The sequence below is a fragment of the Eschscholzia californica genome, unplaced genomic scaffold (genome assembly GCF_041429995.1).
Source record: "Eschscholzia californica isolate CP2 unplaced genomic scaffold, dmEscCali1.0.p SCAF_4, whole genome shotgun sequence".
Lineage (NCBI taxonomy): Eukaryota > Viridiplantae > Streptophyta > Magnoliopsida > Ranunculales > Papaveraceae > Eschscholzia > Eschscholzia californica.
In genome coordinates, this window is record NW_028238461.1 from 8702724 (window position 1) to 8722167 (window position 19444).

Genomic DNA, 19444 nt, shown 5'->3' on the forward strand with positions numbered 1-19444 from the left:
ACTGCAAGCGCTATTTTCCACAAGATTTATATTTAAACCAAACATTATGTGTAACGAGAATGTAGAGGGCTTTGCAAAAACAAAAGTTTTTTTGTGAAATGAATGTGGGCCAGATTCTTCTAAATCACTTTGGGCCTCATAATTTACAATTTTTTCACCACTAATTCAACTTTGTTTATATTCAGGGAGAAACTTAGATATTACATATAGCAATATTGTAATTTGAACAAGTATAATAAGCCTTGTTACCAGTTCTGTCTGAAGCAACTACAAAACTATAATATAATCGATAACTAGTATATACTCCATCGAGAGAGAACACCAAAACATATTCTAAATACAGAATAAAAAGTTTCTAGAATAGACATGAAATATGATAATAATGTATAAGATGTGAAAGAAACACTAGCCAATCAAAAAATTCTCAACCATGTAATTTGGCTTTAAGAAAGAGGCGAATACACTACAATAAGAAACATAACCTCAAAATCTGATTAAAATAATAGCATCTAGAGTTATCAAATATATAAAAGAAAAACAAACTAAGCAGCTCCAGCACCGGCCTTGCCTTTCTTCTTCTGCAACTTCTTCATGTAGAACTCAAGTTCTTTACCTTCCAAAATGTACCTGTCAAACAAACAAGTAACTGTACATCAAATCCAAGTGAAAAATGAAAGTATTACAATGTTGAAGCTTCAAATTTATTTGGCGATTATTTGTTCTTATGTAGTTTCCTTTCGGTCATCTCTAATGTTTATCGACATGTGAATTATATTAAATAACCTTTTTCAACTTCGCCCATTTACGATGATCCCAAATCATTTAACTTATTTAGACAAACTACAAAGTAGCGAACCTCATAGCAAAAGATACAGAACATTGTGTGAAACTATGAATACGCAGATTTGTGCAGTAAATATTGTTTTGGCCAGATATATTTAATGTGTTTGTTGACACAAAACCTCAATAGAAAGAATATGAAAAGATTGATTAGTTACATACCCATCAGCACGACCACATTGACCAGGGCGCGATGAGATAGCAGCCAACAATCGTCCACCACTAAACTGCTCTTCAATATGTGGATCAAGCTTGTGATCTTGTTGACGCTTTTCAATTTTCCTCACTACATGATTGCTTTTCTTTGCTTCCTCAACTGCAGTCTCACCCTCCTATCAAATAGCAAAGAGAAAGGTTGACTAATGAAGTACATAAAATTCATTTGTTCAGCTACTTTCCTATTTCATGTCTCAGAAGGCAAATAATTCAACGTTTGCACATTACATAGAGCTGACATAAGGAAGAACGCGAAAACTACGACTACAAAACTCCCTGATACCCAAACAAACACAAGATACACGAAATGAAAAATTCTTGTAAATAATATGTACTTGTACACGAATTTGGTACAAACCAAGTTAAGGACATTTAAAAGCATGAAATACAACTTCAGATTATAAGAATGGCCTAAAAGATGAAGCTAACACGTAAGAGGATACTAGTTTGTTTGGCACTTTAGCTTATATTGTACAATATAACCATGTATATAATGCCAGCAAGATTGTCATGGGCCAAAAGCAAGAAGGGTAGGGGAACCTAAACTGTGTCGGGCAAATCAGTAAGAGGCGGGGTAAGACGTCTATAATTATATGGATATGTTCCGTAGTTGCATATGATCACGCAACTGACATATAATATATATACAAAGTTAATCAATTTCATCCACTGATAAAAGATACATTGTAAACAACATCCACCCAATTGAATGACTGAACACCTAAGTTCTCCAATCACCCTTCAAAAGGTGCTAAATAGAGCCTATAAGTACATACCAAAAGTATCACCTTCGAGAATTCGACAACATAGAATTACACCATACACATACACTAACGACTCAATTAATGAGAATCCAGACAATAACACTAAACATCAAGCTAACTCGAGTACCTTGATAATAAAAATCAATTTTAGGACTTCCCACAAACTTTAATTGTACATAGGGTATTAGGGTCATCCCAAGCAGGCTAGCATGGATTGAAATTTTGGATTAAACTACAAACTCAAATCAAACTAACTAAGATAGACAAAAGCAGATTCAAATGAAAAAACCAAAATCTTGATCATAAAAAAAAGAAAAGGAGGAATACCTCTCCATCTTTCTTAGCAGCAGAAGTATTCTTCTTCTTACGGCCAATATCAAGACCGTAATGTTGGAGATACCATTGCTTGAATGGTGCAGCATCAACCTGAACAATGGCGCTCTTCACCAGAGTTTGAGTTCGAACCAACTCGTTATTCGATGCATTATAGACAACATCAAGTATACGAGTCTTTCTAGTTACAGTTTCACTTCCCCATGAGTAATTTCCAGTGTCTAATCTAAGAGCTCTCCATTTCACGTTTCCTCCACGAACCCTAACCCTTCGAACTGTCTTGTTGCTCGATAGCTTCGTGTTTGCTGGTTGTCTTCCAAGCTCGTACCTTTAATTATAGCAAAAAACAGGAAGGAAAGATAAGAAAATCAGATTAATCAGAGAGAATATGTAGACGAAATTAGGGTTTATTTGAAATGTGTGAAATACTTACTTTCGCTTCTTCCTCCACGCCTTCTTTTTTCCTCCAGTTGCACGTCTCTTGTGCATAGAATCTCGTGAAATACCTACAGAAATTAGGGTTTCGCCATTAAAATGAATGCAGGAGATTCAGTACGGGAAAAAACTAGGAATGATTATTCGAGACAGCAAATGAAGGAAACTTACCCATGATTGCAGATCGAACCCCTCAAGTTTCTCTCTCTTGGTCTGAAATTTGGATTAGGGCTTTGAGAGGGAAGAGGAGGAGATGAATTGTAGTTCGCTTTAAACCTTGAAACCCTAACTCTGAGGATTTACAGAATTGTCCGTAGACAAATTATTAAAGACAAGCCAACCCTCAAAAGTCAAACCCATTGTAGTTGGGCCTCTGATGAGAAAAAAAGAGTTTCTGAGAGTGTTTTAAAAGGGCGCCCACATTACATGTGCACAAACACTTCACCTTCTTCCTAAAATCTCCATTCTAAAGGCCAGTACTATGGGGGTACAAAATTTCGAGAATGCTAGATAACCCAGCAATTTCAGCCTGCTTAGGTTGAAAAATACAATTGGATCACGATTCGAACAAGAAATAAAAACTTAGACATTCGGGTAGTTCATTTTGTTGTCCAGTTGTACTTGTCAACCAAATGAGTTGAAATTGTTGGGTTATGTACCATTTCCAGAAAATTTTAGAAATATTATGAGTTTTGTGAATTATTTTAGGATGCAAAATTTAAAAGATAAATTGTAGATTTTGTAAAATTTTCTAAGGCAACAAAACTTCTTTTTTCTCATCTTTGACCACCTATCTCCGGCAACCACCTCCGACCACTATTTCTTTCGTCCCTTTCTTCTTCCTCCTCCCCTCCCCACTACTTGTCTTTATCTTCTCTCTCCTCCTCCTTCTTCATTTGTCATTATTTCATTTTCCTATTCACTCATCTTCCCCTCTCACCATTACCATCAACTCTTGGATACCGAGACCACCATCACTCTCTGGTGCTACCACCACTCTCCTTCCTCTATGTCTTTCTTTTTTCTCCCCTTTTCCTTGTCTCTTCTTTCTTCTCTCTTTTTTCTTTCTCTATGTTCGAGCGAAAGAGCCCTTGACTTAGAGAGAGTGAGAGGAAGGCAAAGAGAGGGATGGAGAGAGAAAGAGGAGAGAGAGAGAGATGAACATAATAAAGAAGAAAAGGAATTAGGGGTCACCCCTTTGCACGAACTTAGAGAGAGATAATAGAGAGAAAATTTTGATTTTTCTTGTTTTTCCAAAACATCCACCTTTAGTCCAAAATTATCAAGGATAACTCTAAACAAGAAATAAAAACAGGCCAACTGGAGATTCCATTGTAATAGAATCACCCACAATTTTTTTTGAGAAACTGGCCATGATATCTGATCCATGCATAATATCATGAAAAATGGATACAAATTTTTGACTACTACTTAGTATCAGCAATAGGTCGGAAAAAAAAAATTTAAAAGGGTGAAATTTAGATATTTGCACATTGTCGAAGTAAGGAACCATGGTATATATGTTTGGAACAGATTCCATTCTGAGAGATTTGAAAAAGCACTATCTCGTTGAAGGATTCTATACATTCACCCTTTCTCAACACATTTCTTTAGACAAAGACTCTGTTTTTTCTTCTTTCGGATGGTAAATATTTCTCAGAACATGAAGTGTGAATCAAACCCTTGTTTGAATTGAATTTGAGATATTACTTCTTCCCTTCTGAATCAGATAGATTCATATCTAAAGAGGTTGACAATAAGTTCTTTCAAAATTGACTATTTGTTTCTCTGTTAGAGGTGTTCCATAAATGTCTGAGATCGAGTATATTGCTCTACGAACGGATGGACCGGATCGATTTTTTTTTTTGTTGAAAGGGACCGGATCGAATTGGAAAATGTAAAGATTTGTACAAGTTATACGTTTCGTCACCACTTTGTGGAAAATCGTTACGTACGAATATGTTAGATACATGTGACTCAATTGGTGAAATAGTACGCACAAAGAAAATATTTTGTTGCGAATGATATTCAACTGGTTCCCCTTCTTTCAACAAAAAAAAAAAGAACTGGTTCCCCTTATGTCCATCATATGTTTTCATGGATGCTGGATTAACTTCCAGCTAGATATTCTTCTGGATAGCTGAAATCGATTCGATATGCGGTTACCGCCATTAAGATATTTCCATTTTTCACGTCCAATTCTCCAAAACTTGCAAGAACTGGATAAAACTTTAAAGGGTCTTTGTGTTTCTGGTAGATTAATGGAAGCACTAGACGTTCTGTGCAGTACAAATTTCCAATTAGACCCACAAACTTATAAGCTTTTATTGCAAGAATGCATTCACAGGAAAGAATTCAAGAAAGGAAAAAGAATTCATGGAAAGATGATTCTTCTTGGTTTAACACCTGATGAATATTTACAGACTAAATTAGTGATATTATATTCAAAATCTGGAAATTTAGAAACTGCCCATATCTTATTTGATAAAATTCATCAAAGAAATTTAGTTTCATGGAATGCTATTATTTCTGGTTATGTGCAAAAGGGTATGGAAGAAATGGGTTTAAATCTTTATTATAAGATGAGATTGAGTGGTTTGATTCCTGATCAATACACATTTGCATCGATTTTTCGAGCTTGTGCTTCGTTAGCAACTCTTGAACAAGGGAGACAAGTTCACAGTGTGATGTTAAAAAGCAAAGTTGGTGAAAATGTTGTAGTTAATAGTGCTCTTATGGACATGTACTTCAAATGTAGTAATATAAATGATGCTCATATAGTTTTCGATAAGGCTACGGAGAGAAACGTTGTTATGTGGACTTCTTTGATTTCTGGGTATGGCCAACACGGGCGAGTCAAAGAAGTTTTAGAGCTCTTTCATAGAATGATAAACGAAGGGTTTAGACCAAACTATGTAACATTTCTTGCTGTTCTTTCTGCTTGTAGTCATGGTGGTTTGATAAGTGAAGGTTGGAGTTATTTTTCGTCTATGACGAGAGAATTTGGTATTAGACCGAGAGAGAAACATTATGCAGCAATGGTGGATCTTTTAGGGCGAAACGGAAGATTGCAGGAAGCGTATAACTTTTTGAATAACTCACCTTGTAAAGAACATTCTGTAATATGGGGTTCATTACTTGGTGCTTGTAAGATTCATGGAGATCTAGAAATGTTGAAAGTTGCAGCTAAGAGGTTTTTCGATTTGGAACCTGAAAATGCTGGAAAATACGTTGTTTTGTCAAATGCTTATGCTGCTTTTGGGTTGTGGAAAAATGTTAGAGAGATTAGAGATAAAATGAATGATTCAGGAGTGAAGAAGGAGCCTGGGTGTAGTTGGATTGAGATTCAGAAAGAAGTTCACACCTTTCTTGTTAGGGATAAATCTCATACGAATTGTGAACATATATACGAAATCATGGAAGAACTAACTTGCATTCTTAAAGATGCAGGTTATGTTCCTGATTTAAGAGACGAATATGATTTCATGGAGGAATGAGTTTTGTTCCCTTTAAAATACATGATAAGATACAAGAGAACTAAAAAGTTTCACGCGGTTTAATTGTGAAGTCATATCCGCGGTACGAGTCTTTAACGACATTCATAATGAACGGTTTAAATGTCTACATTGCAAACTAGATGAAAAATCAATCGGCTGAACTTTTGTGAGTGTAACAGTTTTATGGAGATTCCTTTTTGTTAAAGCGGTGAAAAACTTATACTCTGTGTAGAATGTAGGGTGGGAATCAGGCTGAGCTCTGACACCCATGAGTACTTCATGTTCGTGCTTGGGCGTTCTAGATAGCCAATGTCTAAGACCAACAGACTTAATCGGAGGCCCTCAGGCTGGATACAAAACGATGTCTTGCATAGAGCTCGCCATAAGTACTAGCCCCCCAATGGGTAAAACGAGCTTCCGGTGGCCGGGGCTTCGGGTACATTCATCACCAAATAAATATGTATGTAAGAAGCCTGGAATGTCACTCCTGATTCCTGAAGTAATAATATCCTCCCACTCCCCTAAATAGAGGGCAAAACCTTTTGCCCCTCTTGTCTACCTTCTCTTCTTCTTCCCAACTTTCCCTCCAAAAATAGGAGAAACCTTAAACCCTAGAAAATGGTTTAAACCCACATCTTTCCCTCCCTCATAAATTTGAAACTTTACGAAAATAAAATAAAATTCGAACATTGAAATATCTTTGAGATATACATATTAATATCCAAGATGAAATCTTTATTTTCTCCTGCTTTTTCTACCCTCTCACCTCATTTCCCCAAAATCATCCCTTTTCTTTCTCTTCAAACTTCTTCTGCCCTAAATTTGTTTAACCATCAATCTACCAGAAACCCAGGTTTTCTTCACCTGAAACACTTCTCTTCTTTCAAAATTTCTAGTTCAAGTTCTCGAATGGAGCCGACTAAGAAGATTTCTTGCGGTGAAATCCACGTTATTGTTGGCCCTATGTTTGCAGGGAAGACTACTGCTCTTCTTCAGAGAATTCAATCTGAAAATGATAATGGAAGGTCTGAATTTTCTCTCTGTTCAAAGCTTTATTTTTCCAATTTTTTTTTTATAATTTATATGTAAAGTTAAAAATGTTCCTTTTCAATTTGTGTAGAAACCTTAGTTGTAAATTTGCAAGAAAAAGAGAATGCAAGAAGTTGATTATCTATATACTTGTTCTTTTAAGGTCCCTTATGAGATTTACTCAGAACCAACAAGTAGATAGGATAAGAAAAAGAAAACCCTTCCCTATTCTTGACAATGAGTGGAGAAGACCTTGAACTTATATTCTTGGTTGCTTTATCACCCTTCTCCCATGTGGGACTATTCTCACAATTCATTGATAGGCTGTCTTTGATCTGAATTACCAATTTGAATTTAAGAGAATTTAACTTGTGGCTTCTAATTGGGTGCAGAAATGTAGTGTTGATAAAATCAAACAAGGATACCAGATTCGGACTCGAATCTGTTGTAACTCATGACGGGGCAAGATTGCCATGCTGGGCTTTGCCTGATCTATCTTCATTCAGACAAAAGCTTGGAGCCGATGCTTATGATAAGGTGGGTTTTGTTAGTATGGAATATTTAACAAAATCAATTATGTTGTTTCTAGGCGAACTAGCCGAATGACTTATGAATCACTTTTCCAACTTGGCTACGGTTTATATTTAATGCATACTTCATACTTGTATAGTTGTATATACACAAATTACAAATATAACATCTATTACATAGTAAAAGATATATATATATATATATGCATTTTTTCACTACCATTTTAAAGTTTCATATAATATAGAAGAAAAAGAAGAGAGAAGAGTGAATGAAACATAGGAAAAAAGGGACTCGGGCCTTATTGAGTTTTTCAAACTGGGATTAGGCTTGGGTTATTGTAGAATTTGGTCTGTCTTGAAGGTTACTCGTGAACCACACTAAAACAGTATGGAGTTGCATTAGGTTTTTAATTGGACCCACATATCTTTGTAGGTGGATGTGATAGGAATTGATGAAGCTCAATTCTTTGAAGACCTTTACGATTTCTGCCGTAAAGCAGCTGATCATGATGGGAAGACTGTTATTGTTGCAGGTCTAGATGGCGATTACTTGAGGTATTTTGCATATGAAATCTCCCTTCTGGAGTAATCATTTGTCGGTTACGTATCCATGACCTCTCTTTCGAGTTTTAATTACCATTATTTAACTTATGAACTCTTTTTGTTTTTGTAGAAGAACCTTTGGGTCAGTGCTTGATATTGTGCCCCTAGCTGATTCTATAACTAAACTTACTGCTCGATGCAATCTTTGCGGCAAGCGTGCTTTCTTTACCCTGAGGAAGACTGAAGAAACACAAACTGAATTGATCGGTGGAGCTGATGTCTACATGCCAGTTTGTCGACAACATTATGTCGATGGACAAGTAGCCATTGAAGCGACAAGAGCTGTGCTGAAATCTCAAAAGGTTTTAGATGATGAGTATGTTGAAGGAGTGCCATTGGCCAATTAGTTCAATCTGGTCATCAAAGCCCAACTTATTGCATTGGAGCTTTAAGATTCTCATATCTGTGTTGTTTGAAGGTGTTATTACTAGCTTTCATGGCCTTGATAGATGGTCTGTGTTATGTCCTCTTTTCTGGTATAACTTATGTGATGCCCTCTTTAATATATTATATTATATTATATATACAAAATATTAACACTTGGAACATTTTACCAGTTTGTTTTTGGGTACAAAAGTGTTTGTTATGGAAGATGTAGGGAGCATTTTCTTTTTCGAAGTAACTTTTCATGGGAAAACACTTCGGAATAACAAAAAAAAAAAAATATAGAGTTTCCCTTCGCTCTATCCCCAGTTCTGGGCTTAGGTGCGTAGGAAGATCGTACAGATTCCCAGTTCTGGATTTGAGTGGCAGAATTCTTCGAATTCAACTTTCTTGATATCTTGATACGGGTTGACCAGTTGGCCTTTCGGTTTCTTCTTGACTTATCGACTACAATAAACTTGTGATTATTTTTTGGATCACCACATTTCTAGAATTGCCTTGGTTTCTCCTTGTTCACTATTTATGGCTCTGAATTTTGTCATTTTTGTCTTGATGATCTGAGAATTGTGATGATTATGAATGACTAAACCAAGACTAGATTCATCTTATTTCTGAAAGCAACATTTACGTCGATTTGTAAGAAAATGTTGCACGAGAATTCGTCCATTGATATATTAATTACCCAAATGTATGCCCCATTATGTTTTGGTAAAATGTCACAATTGAAACTGGACCTCCAACTGAGGTATAATGGGTAAGCACTGAACCCTCTCTGACAAACACATCAACCCACCCATTTTGTGATAAAACAACTGAGAGTGCCCCCCCTAAATAACCCAAAGAAGAAACCCCACTCAAAGAATCCTAAGAACTTGTTTGGGTCAGTTTGGGTTAAATCCTAGTCACGAGTTAAAAACGGGTTCTTTTTCCTGTACTCACGGGTCCATGTGTGAAACCCGATCTACACAACCCGAGACAATGAGCTCTGACTTTTTCAACAAAGAGGGGCTTTTCAGTCAAATATAAAACAGAAAAAGTAAACCAGTGTTGGAATAGTCAATAAAGAAATATTCTGAGGGTAATATCGTCAAAGAATCTTTTAAATCAATGGAAGCGAACTAGTCAACTTTGTTCACTTAGTCTCCGATAGGTTACCAAAAACACAACTAAACTTAAACTTACCGAAAATACCCCTATAACAATACGTGTCCATTTTCTTTTTTCTTTTTCCAAATTGTGATATTTTCTTTGATTTCTTCACTCCTCTTTTCTCTTTGATTCTCATAGTAGTAAGAAAAAAAAAATCATGGAAGAAAGAATTTGTTCTCAACTTCACTTTCTCTCTCTCATATGAAAATTAGGGTTTCGTTTTAGAAGCAGAAGAAAATTATTACTTTCTATAAAGAGAATTTAAATTCTAGGGTTCCTTAGCTACCGGATCAAGAGCTGTGAATTACTGATCGATTTCTTATTAAAAGTTTCCGATCTTAAGTTTATTTGACGATATTTGGTGGATTGAACGGAGAAAGGATTTTGTTTGATTCTTCTGTTCTTTCTCTCTCTCTCTCTCTCTCAATTAACATGAAAGTTAGTCTTCGTACTCAATCTCTTAATTCAGACCTAACTTTTTTCCTTCTTTAGTAATTGTCTAGTTAGGGTTTTAAGGGTTATGTATTTAATGTCTTAATTTCATCGAATTCGAGTGAATTGAGTCGTCTGATTTTCCATGAATTTTGTAAAAGTTTGGTCCTTTCTGAAACAATTTTTTTTTTTTTGTGATCTCTTTAAACTCGTAGCTGATTTGTTCATAATGTTGTACTTTTTTTCTTCACTCAGATTGATTACTGATTGTCAATTATACTAAATAGAAGCTTATATGTGTATATTAACCAGTGATCACTCCTCTATAATCAAAGAAATATCTTTTAGGTCTAAATACGACCCTGATCATGAGTCTGAAAAATTGCCTCTTTACACTTCTTGTTCAGATCTATTTTCGTTGTGGGATGATAAATTAGGTAGATAAATGCTAGTTCAAATTTAGTATTGATCTTCGATAAAGATAAGTATGCTTTGAGCCTGTTTTAGGGTAGTGGTTTTCTAACATATTTTTAACATTGAAGGCTTCTGCAAGGTCAATTCACCTGAAAAATGATCATTCGCTGAAATTACAAGAACAAAAAAAGTCTCAGACGAGTCCAACATCACCTCCGATGAAAACAAATAGTATAGAAGGCTCTTCTCTTAAAGAAAAAATATCTGAAGCCGCTCAAAAGTCACCTGTTGATGGGGTTATTTCAATAGCTAGTGTACCCATGGAAATTGATTCTAGTGTATCGAGGAAGAGACAGAGCCCAGATGACAGGTTTCAGGGTACAAAAGTTAATCGTAAAGAAAATAGTCCTTCATTAGCAACAGGAGAATCATTAGGAGATGTATATAACTGGCGAAAATATGGGGAGAAACATCTCAAAGGAAATGAGTCTTCACGGGCCTATTATAAATGCTCACATCCTGGCTGCGAAGCAAAGAAGCAAGTGCTTCGTTCTTATGATGGACAAACAAATGAGACTACATATAAGGGAAATCATAATCATCTGACACCACAAACTAACAATGAAATGGCAATTGGTACAACTCTTCAACTGAGAAATTTCTTAGTTTTAATTGCATACTTGGATAAATTTCAACAGTGATATTATTTTCTTTGTGATGCAGTCAAGGTGTCTAATCCTCATAGTCAAACTGCTCAGACTAAGTCAAAAGACGCTCCTGATCTTTCTCTCACCAAAGATGGAGAGAATAAAGATGCAGGTTTAGAGGCAAATAGGAAAGCTGGTAAGGTTGCAGGTAATGATGATCACCTTGGAAAAAGCAAATCGCCACTTGAAATTCAAGGTCAATCTGAGTCCCCACAACTGGGACAATCATCTTCGGCAAAAATTAGCACTCCCACGACCACCTCGAATATACTGACTCTATCCGTAAATGTACCTAATTCACCACGTCATGTGGTTACCTCAAGAGCAATTGTACCTGTTGAAGTTGATCCTGATGAGTTACAACGGAGACAAGTGTTGGGTAGTATTGTTCAAGCAATGCCATCTGACCGTAAAGGGCCTCTGATGGCTGCTGAAAGATTATCAGAAGATGGATATAACTGGAGAAAGTATGGGCAAAAACGTATTTCAGGAAGTGAATTCCCTCGAAGCTATTACAGGTGCACACATCCTAACTGCCAAGTGAAAAAACAATTGGAACGGTCTCATGATGGGACGATTACGGAGACTATCTATAAAGGAAATCATGATCATCCTAAGCCCGAGCCAAGTAGTAAAATGGTAGTAGGTACTATTTTATCTATCCAAGAAGAATCTGATAGAGTTTCTTCAAACATCAAAAATGGTATGTAGGGAAGCCACTAGAATCATTTGTCTGATATGTATGGTGAATATCATGAATAAATGCTTATGGGTTTCTTTTCTTGTAATTTTCATTTTTCAGGGAAGGCATCAAATGGAGACTGTGTAGTATCTTGTGATAGCAACCCAAATAATTCCCATGATCCTTCTCTTGTTTCAGCAAGTGATAATGGTGTAGAAGGTCAAGGTCCCCAGTTGCCTGAGACAAGGAAGGAGGTCAATGATGACGATAACCCAGAGTCTAATAACAGGTGCCTGATATCCAAAACTGAGGCCAGCGCTGCATCACCAGGGTCGAATCACCAGCAAAACGAGCCCTCTTTGCAAATCCAAGGTTAGTGCAAATCGCAGTCACTTACATTCGTGTATATTTTGGAAGTGTGAGTTTCTAACATGAATTATGGTCTATCTTTTACAATTTCCAGTTTACATGGTCACTTCAAGAGACGATTTACCAAATGATGCTGATTCTGGTGATAGGCGGCAGAGGGAAACCACAAATAGTGGGTTACAAGCTACTTCTGGAGGAAGTAGTACTTTGATTCCAGCAGAGAGGTTACCAGATGATGTATATAACTGGCGAAAATATGGGCAGAAACTTATTAAAGGTAATGAGTTCCCACGGAGCTATTACAGATGCACATATCCCGAGTGCCAGGTGAAAAAGCAACTAGGACTGTCTCGTGATGGGAGGATTATAGAGATTATCTATAAGGGAAAGCACAATCATCCTAAACCGCTTCCTCGGGGTGCGGTTCTCTCTATCCAAGAAGAGAAATCTGATAATGTTTTGCATTTAAATGACACAAAAGGTAAGCATAGAAACACCTGATACTGTTCAAATGATACTTTTATTACAAAATTGCTTATGTTTTTCTTTCTAACAAGTTCCTATTTTTGCAGACAACCCATCAAATGCAGATAGCCAGACCCAAACATCTCACTACATCAAGATAATTGGTTCTAATGAACTTGCCATTGTAGCAGCAAGTGATCACGATATAGAAACTGCAGGTGCACAATCCAACAGTGTCAGTGACGGGGTTGAGGGTGATGATGATAGGCAGTCTAAGCGCAGGTGATTTATGTTCAACGAAGTTCCTACATAAACTTCGCATATACGTCCATAACTCCATTTGTTAAACAATATTAAACTGTTGAAAAACTTGGAAGCAGGAAAAAAGATGTTGATGATTTAGATGTTACTTCAATGGGTAGAACCACCCGTGAACCACGTGTAGTAGTTGAAAATCTGAGTGAGGTTGATGTAGTGGATGATGGGTTCCGCTGGCACAAATATGGGAGGAAAATGGTTAAAGGCAATCCTAATCCAAGGTATGTTTCACTTAACTAGAATGATCATAAGCCTGTCCAGAAAATATAGCTTTGTAATGTCTCTTTATATCATTATTTTGAATTGGATAATTCATCTCTTCCAGTTAAGGGAAACCTCCTATGTAGCAAATGATTCCTCTGATATGTTTACTGCCTGCAAGTCATCACAGCAACAATTATATACTCTTTTTCTTGTTTCAAATTGCTTACTTTTTTCCTCTTCTGCCTTGTGTAAAAATGGAGTATATATTGCCTGTATTGATATCACTCCTACAACTACAACAGATATTTGCAGCCACCTGCCTCAATAGGGCTCTGACCCCAAAGTCTAAGATAGGAGAAATAGGGGTCGTTGGAGAAGAATAGTTATGATTATCTGTTCCCTAAACTTCAAAAAAGCATTAGTTTCATGCAAATAGCGCCTGTTGGGTGGTTGTGCTCATCCTCCAGTATTGCTTTCTAGTATTTCAGCTCCAAATGTTCACTTTTAAATTTTGAAGGATAGCTAGTCATAAAAGAGTACCAAAGTCAACGAAATACTAGATATTTGATTTCATTATCACAAAATCTGACAACCCTTGGATGTATGAATCTCAGTAATTATAAACTGTATATGTATCATTTTCTAATCATTTCAGAAAGCCTTGGAAAAATTAACAAATATGCTTTTACCTTCTCTCACCCATCGATCCTCCCTTTCCTCCATATGTTAAAACTTTCACTGTGATACTAACATAATATATTACATGATTGTATTTTACTAAGATATGTGATTTGTACTGATAACTGGTTACTAAACCATCTTTTTAGGTTTCTCCACTTCCCTTTTGTATGTGCCCCCTATATCCTGGTTCATTTGAAAATCTGATTTACATGACTACGGTACTAATACCTTAAGATGATGTGAATCGGTGCATTCTCATGTTACTTGGGGAGAAATTCCAGATTTGGGTTATAGGGTTGCCCTTTGTCTTGCATGTTCTGTGGGCCTTCAGGGTGGGTTTGGCCTAAGCTGCTCAGGTGGGAAAGCCTAGGGTTGTGAAGGAAGAAGATCAACAGTGAGAAGAAATCATGTACCCTAAGGAACTAGGTTTACAGGTGCCCATATCAGGGACAATATTTCTGGTATTGAACACGGGAGTTGCATCAAAGATGCATGTAACTCTTTAGCTATCTATGTATTTAGGATTATATGGTAAATGATGTTTTTTTTTGTGTCTTTGCTTTTACGCAGAAATTATTACAGATGCTCAAACTTAGGTTGCTCGGCCAAGAAACATGTGGAGAGGTCATCGAGCAATCCAAAGCTGCTTATTACTACATACGAGGGAAAGCATAACCACGATACGCCTGCTCCTAGGCCTTCTACCAGTGATACAGCCAACCTTGACCATGGAGCTGTGGGAGAATCAAGTCCTGATAATGAAATGATTGAGAAACAGCACTCACCAAATCCTGAACCGCCTGTCCGGAACCAACCTCAAACTGCCAAACCTGCCAAACCTGCCGAACCTGTCAAACCTGTAGAACCTGCCGAACTTGATTCAGGTAACATGGTTGAAGGACCACCAACTGCGGTTGATCTACAAAACAGTGCAGATGTAGAAAGACCGAGTAAGCCCCAGGATGAGAGCTCTACCTTGATTATTCAACCTTAAGGCTCTGTGACAGGTGAAACTGGGCAAAGAACCAATGGATTAGTAAAATCGCTTGCTACAAATAAAATGATTCGGATATGCAATTTAGCAAGGCAACGTCCCTTGCTGAAGGACTCGGTGATTTTAATACATAATTGTTAGGGATCTTATGTTTTGATCGTTAGCTTACTCTGTCTCTGATATTTATATTTGTCCTTGCTGTAAATTTCCTAACCTTGTAGTAGTTGAAGACTGAGTGTGTGATAATATTTGCTTGCAGTAGATATATTGATATTTTCATTACTAAACCTCCAGCATTAAAAGATCACCACCAACACCACAAAGGGTACCACCGAAACCAAATGAACGGTAACTCTAATGCCGACCACCACCACCACCATAATGCACCAAGTTCGACTTGTGGCGAAATGCAATCACATTCTTCTTCACATCACAAATGCTCTATTGTTTTTATTTTTGGAAATCCAAGAGGCGCATACGGAGGTGTTTTACAATAGTGTTCTTTTATTGATATAAAATTAACTTACAACAATCATACAACATATTTTCATAAGTTCCTAATTGTTTGTCAAAATGAAATTTCCAAAACAATAGAACATCTACTTGGAAAAACCATATCTGCAAAAACTAAGAAGATTTCATGGTTCTCCTCCTGGTCTGTGAATGTATAAAATAGAAAAGTAAAGAAAGATATAAATTAGGACTATAAGTTTCCAAAATAACACATAGAAACACCATTACATATAAGCGGAAACAGTCGCCTCGTCACCGTTACATATAAGCGGAAACAGTCGCCTCGTCACCGTTTTTGTTTATCGGGTTCACTTGCAAATTTCATTGGATCCCCTTTGTTACTACTTCTGCATAATCCTCTCCACAATTAAAGAGCGAAAAATCTCAAGATTCATATCAGTTTCTTGCTTAATAACAAGTACTTGCAAGCTGAATTAAAGAATGAAAAAGATGGAGAGAAGACATGGAACATCCTGCAAAATGAAATATACGTCACAACGCCCCTGTTGTTTTCCCATTTTCAAGAAAACATATTCAAATTTAAACAATTAAAAGAATCGTAGACGGTAAAAAATACTCGAATAATTTTTTATCTCAAGGGTTACAATATGAAAATTACATCACTTCCTAACTCATAGTCTCATATTTATGTTTTCTCCAAAATTGTAGAAAAGTTTCTAACGCATTATAAAATGTACCCAAGTTTCACATAAACAAGTAAACAAAGAAAAAAATCAAATGCAATTATGGAATCAACTCTCTATATTTATAACAATCAGACTATTTTCTCTTTCGCTCGGTGAAGATGAGGCACAATATTCTTCGAACATGTCTGAGATTCGTAAGAAACGGAATGTTAAATCTAAGGTAGAAAGTAGAAACATGTATCACCATATTAAAGTACAAGTAGCATTGCCTATAGACTACTAACGAGGTACGCAACAACAGAAATACACAAAATTTACCTACACTTTTATTTCCAAGCACATGAAGCGACCAATGCTTTGTTCATCCAGCCAAGGTATAAAGCTCCATCTCTTTCTTCGAGTCTATATTTTGAGCTATAGTTCTCCTCTAAGAGATTTTTAATGGCGCCGTTCACAACAGAATTCAACGGATATGGAGTAAAACCAGCCATCATAAATCGTGATCGCCATTTACCAAGAGGCTCATGACGTTCTATTCTCTCCCCTCCCTCGCAAGCAATGATGTTGACTACATCCCTGGCCAGGCAGTGTTGCTCGACATTGATCCTTTCCTTATGTTCCCTAGGATAGGCTTCGTCAAGTGACTCAAAAACAGCTGCATAATAGCTTAGTGTCTCGATTACGCGGTGAACAAACGGAGCCGTGTTGGTGTTAGATTCTTGTTCGACGAGAGTTACCACTTTGGGCGACAAACTTTTAACCAATCTCAAAAGTCGATCTCGGTGATTATGAGTTCCCACACTTTCGTCTGGCATATGGTGCAACATCATTGTAAAATTCACAGCCAGAGCTTCTCCTCGTCGAATTTCAAGGTTTTGAAGCTCTACCTGGTTAGCAGATAGAGCGCCAATATTGAACTCAAAAGGTACCTTACATGATTCGGCGAATCGTGATAGTCTTTGACCAACAATTTGTAAACCTCCATTACGGGCATAAGCTGAGACAGAATCATCAATACCGGTGATACGGACATGAGGGGGCCCACCAGGGCGACCGGCCATAGCTTGGAGAAAGGTAACCCACTGGCTTCCTTGAGAAATCTGAAAATCTATTATGTGAATTCGGTTTTCATCTTTCAAGGCTTCCACAATAGCACCATTAGCAGAAATATATCCAAACTTAAAATATGGACAAGCTTCGTACAGGATATGCATGTAAGAGAGAAGATCGGAACTTGCAGGTTCTTTGCATCTAAGAGCTTTATATATGGAACTACCTGAGGAAGCGAGCCTCGCCACAAGCCCTTCCAATATATATGCACCTAACCTCTGAATCGGCTCCCCAGAGACTGAAACCATCTGCCTCAACTCAGACATTAACCAATCTGTCCTCGAAATATCATTCTCAGATATTGCTTCGGCACAGAGAATGAGAGCCTGCTTTAAGTCCTTCTTTTCGATCACCTCTACCATTTGTTTCGATCTCTTTTGCTCAAATGAAGATTGGTTTTCTTCCGCTTGGATATTGCTATAAACAGAGCTTTCTGCAATATCCGAATCGTCTAGTATCACTGTCTCCAATTCCTTCATTTTGTGAGCTAGGTCAATGACTTCATTAGTAATGGACGAAGAACTTATAGGAGATCCATAAGTATTATCAGACGAATTACGTTGATCAGACGGGTAAACCTGAGAATCTTGTTGCGAAACCGGGCTCCCGTTGGGTGAAAAACTGATAGTAGATGGTGAATGGTAATCACCTCTTGTAGATGATGACTCTGGGGTGAGGTTATGATCAAGAGAATTTTGAGTGGCAAAATGAATATGTTGGCTATTGTCAATGTCATCATAGGATAGGTAATCAGATAAGTAATAGAGATCGTAATCTGGGACAGACTGATGATACAACCCGTTTGACATATCCGAATTTTCCTGATTCTGCATTGAATTAAAACCTACGGATTTATGAGCCTTCCGCTGGAAATGCACAGTATATCAGGTGACCCTTTCCAGCAAAACTACCCAACTACCTTAAACTGAGAACACATTTATTGGAGTGCTATTGGTTTTCGGCATCTAATGATGCACTCTTTCTACCCACATCTACCTCAATGTGCTCAAATAGGCGATATAATCTGCAGACAAAAAGTTTTCAGCTAAATACGCTGACGGAGAGAGTGATCCAAGTATAATTCGATAACTAATTGAAAAGATTATAGTGTGATAGCATAATAACATATATGGATGCTTTAGTACCGAAAGAATGTTTCTAATTCTTTTTTCCTTTTAGTGAGGAACTAAGGTTTTAAAGATTAGGTTATCATGATGTATTTTAAATTTAGACCCTGAACTCTGAATTTTGGAGTGGTCTTATAGTTATTACTTCTTCTCTTGTTTTCAGATCGGGTTCCCTTAGCCCACCAACTAATGCGAAAAAAGAGCATATCGTTACTTATTTTCGTAGAGGGATAATTGATCGAGTCATTTAGTCGAACAGTGAATAAAAATGTTCACCTATGGTTCTCACTAAACAACTTCACCCTATTCACCCAAAAAAAAGAAACCCCCAAATCATAAATTGAATCTCAAGCTTCTGAAAATTATAATCTAATATAGAAAACAAATTATACCCAGAGATATTAAAGTTCAGGAAATACATAACCCTAGATGAAAACTGCAAATAGACTTCACCTTCCACAGATCTCAGAGAGCAAGACTACAATTTTCACAGTAAAATAGAAACCCCTATCTTATCACTTCAGTTTCTTCAGTTCTAAAAACTCTTTCACTGACCCATTTTCAGAAACTATGAGATCTCCTCAATAAACAAATACCCAAATCTTATAACCTATCAAATTATACTAAAATAAAGTCCAAATTGCTTTCTCATAAGTAAAATTGAAGAACAAACATATTCAAATTGAAGAACAACAACTACAACAACAAATTAAATGAAAAAGTGAATATAAAATCAGTGGGTAGTTGACATACCTTGTGAAAAAGGTAAAGAAAAAAACTTTCCTGAATTTTGAGATTGAAGCTCCAAAGTTGAAAACTTTATTGGGTATTAGAAAACAGATAGAGATAGAGACGAGTGAAAAGTTTTTAACTGAAGATTCCTCCTTGAGAGAAAGAAAAAACAGTTGGAAGAGCCGCGTGTTCTGAACTTATAATACTTAAAATTAACAATTACCCCAAATGTTTATTGAAATTTCAGTATTGCCCCTCCATGGGAATTC

At 36.7% G+C, this 19444-nt stretch overlaps 4 protein-coding genes and 1 pseudogene across 7 annotated transcripts; 3 read left to right on the forward strand and 2 right to left on the reverse strand.

Annotated features, from left to right (window-relative positions):
* Positions 1-338: 338 nt before the first annotated feature.
* LOC147542323 (small ribosomal subunit protein eS8-like) lies at positions 339-2965 on the reverse strand. Its single transcript, XM_086636009.1, has 5 exons — positions 2760-2965; positions 2587-2659; positions 2148-2481; positions 1003-1172; positions 339-627 (listed from the first exon to the last, which is right to left on the reverse strand). Exons 1-5 carry the CDS (start codon positions 2761-2763, stop codon positions 543-545), a joined length of 666 nt encoding a protein of 221 aa, XP_086492135.1. The 5' UTR covers positions 2764-2965; the 3' UTR covers positions 339-542.
* Positions 2966-4522: 1557 nt separating this feature from the next.
* Positions 4523-8823, forward strand: LOC147542324 (thymidine kinase-like). Its single transcript, XM_086637783.1, has 4 exons — positions 4523-7110; positions 7507-7651; positions 8078-8199; positions 8318-8823. Exons 1-4 carry the CDS (start codon positions 6812-6814, stop codon positions 8592-8594), a joined length of 843 nt encoding a protein of 280 aa, XP_086493909.1. The 5' UTR covers positions 4523-6811; the 3' UTR covers positions 8595-8823.
* LOC147542325 (Tetratricopeptide repeat (TPR)-like superfamily protein) lies at positions 4745-6305 on the forward strand. Its single transcript, XM_086637782.1, has one exon. It carries the CDS (start codon positions 4745-4747, stop codon positions 6083-6085), a length of 1341 nt encoding a protein of 446 aa, XP_086493908.1. The 3' UTR covers positions 6086-6305.
* A 766-nt stretch (positions 8824-9589) lies between the features above and the next one.
* On the forward strand, positions 9590-15333 carry LOC147542326 (uncharacterized). Its single transcript, XM_086636010.1, has 8 exons — positions 9590-10218; positions 10755-11262; positions 11350-12036; positions 12136-12387; positions 12479-12865; positions 12957-13131; positions 13230-13388; positions 14623-15333. The coding sequence occupies exons 1-8, from the start codon at positions 10213-10215 to the stop codon at positions 15044-15046; spliced, it is 2598 nt and encodes an 865-aa protein (XP_086492136.1). The 5' UTR covers positions 9590-10212; the 3' UTR covers positions 15047-15333.
* Positions 15334-15532: 199 nt separating this feature from the next.
* LOC147542327 (scarecrow-like protein 21 pseudogene) lies at positions 15533-19346 on the reverse strand (annotated as a pseudogene). 3 transcript variants are annotated; one of them, XR_015223598.1, is made up of 3 exons: positions 19197-19346; positions 16529-18340; positions 15533-16032 (listed from the first exon to the last, which is right to left on the reverse strand). The product of XR_015223598.1 is annotated as a scarecrow-like protein 21 pseudogene, transcript variant X1 (transcript). The 3 variants fall into 3 exon arrangements; XR_015223599.1 differs by lacking the exon at positions 19197-19346 and adding an exon at positions 18836-19149 and having other exon boundaries at positions 16529-18370; XR_015223600.1 differs by lacking the exon at positions 19197-19346 and having other exon boundaries at positions 15730-15906; positions 16529-18299.
* Between the last annotated feature and the right edge of the window lie 98 nt (positions 19347-19444).

Excerpts from the sequence above, each read along its gene's own strand:
- LOC147542324 (XM_086637783.1), top strand. The coding sequence starts at position 6,812 with ATGAAATCTTTATTTTCTCCTGCTTTTTCTACCCTCTCACCTCATTTC. Across the intron at positions 7,652-8,077 it reads GAGCCGATGCTTATGATAAG|GTGGATGTGATAGGAATTGA; the intron begins GTGGGTTTTGTT and ends ATATCTTTGTAG. Across the intron at positions 8,200-8,317 it reads CTAGATGGCGATTACTTGAG|AAGAACCTTTGGGTCAGTGC; the intron begins GTATTTTGCATA and ends TTGTTTTTGTAG.
- LOC147542323 (XM_086636009.1), bottom strand. Across the intron at positions 1,173-2,147 it reads CTGCTAAGAAAGATGGAGAG|GAGGGTGAGACTGCAGTTGA; the intron begins GTATTCCTCCTT and ends GCTATTTGATAG. Across the intron at positions 628-1,002 it reads CAATGTGGTCGTGCTGATGG|GTACATTTTGGAAGGTAAAG; the intron begins GTATGTAACTAA and ends TTTGTTTGACAG.
- LOC147542325 (XM_086637782.1), top strand. The coding sequence starts at position 4,745 with ATGCGGTTACCGCCATTAAGATATTTCCATTTTTCACGTCCAATTCTC.
- LOC147542326 (XM_086636010.1), top strand. Across the intron at positions 11,263-11,349 it reads TAACAATGAAATGGCAATTG|TCAAGGTGTCTAATCCTCAT; the intron begins GTACAACTCTTC and ends TTTGTGATGCAG. Across the intron at positions 13,132-13,229 it reads GATAGGCAGTCTAAGCGCAG|GAAAAAAGATGTTGATGATT; the intron begins GTGATTTATGTT and ends ACTTGGAAGCAG.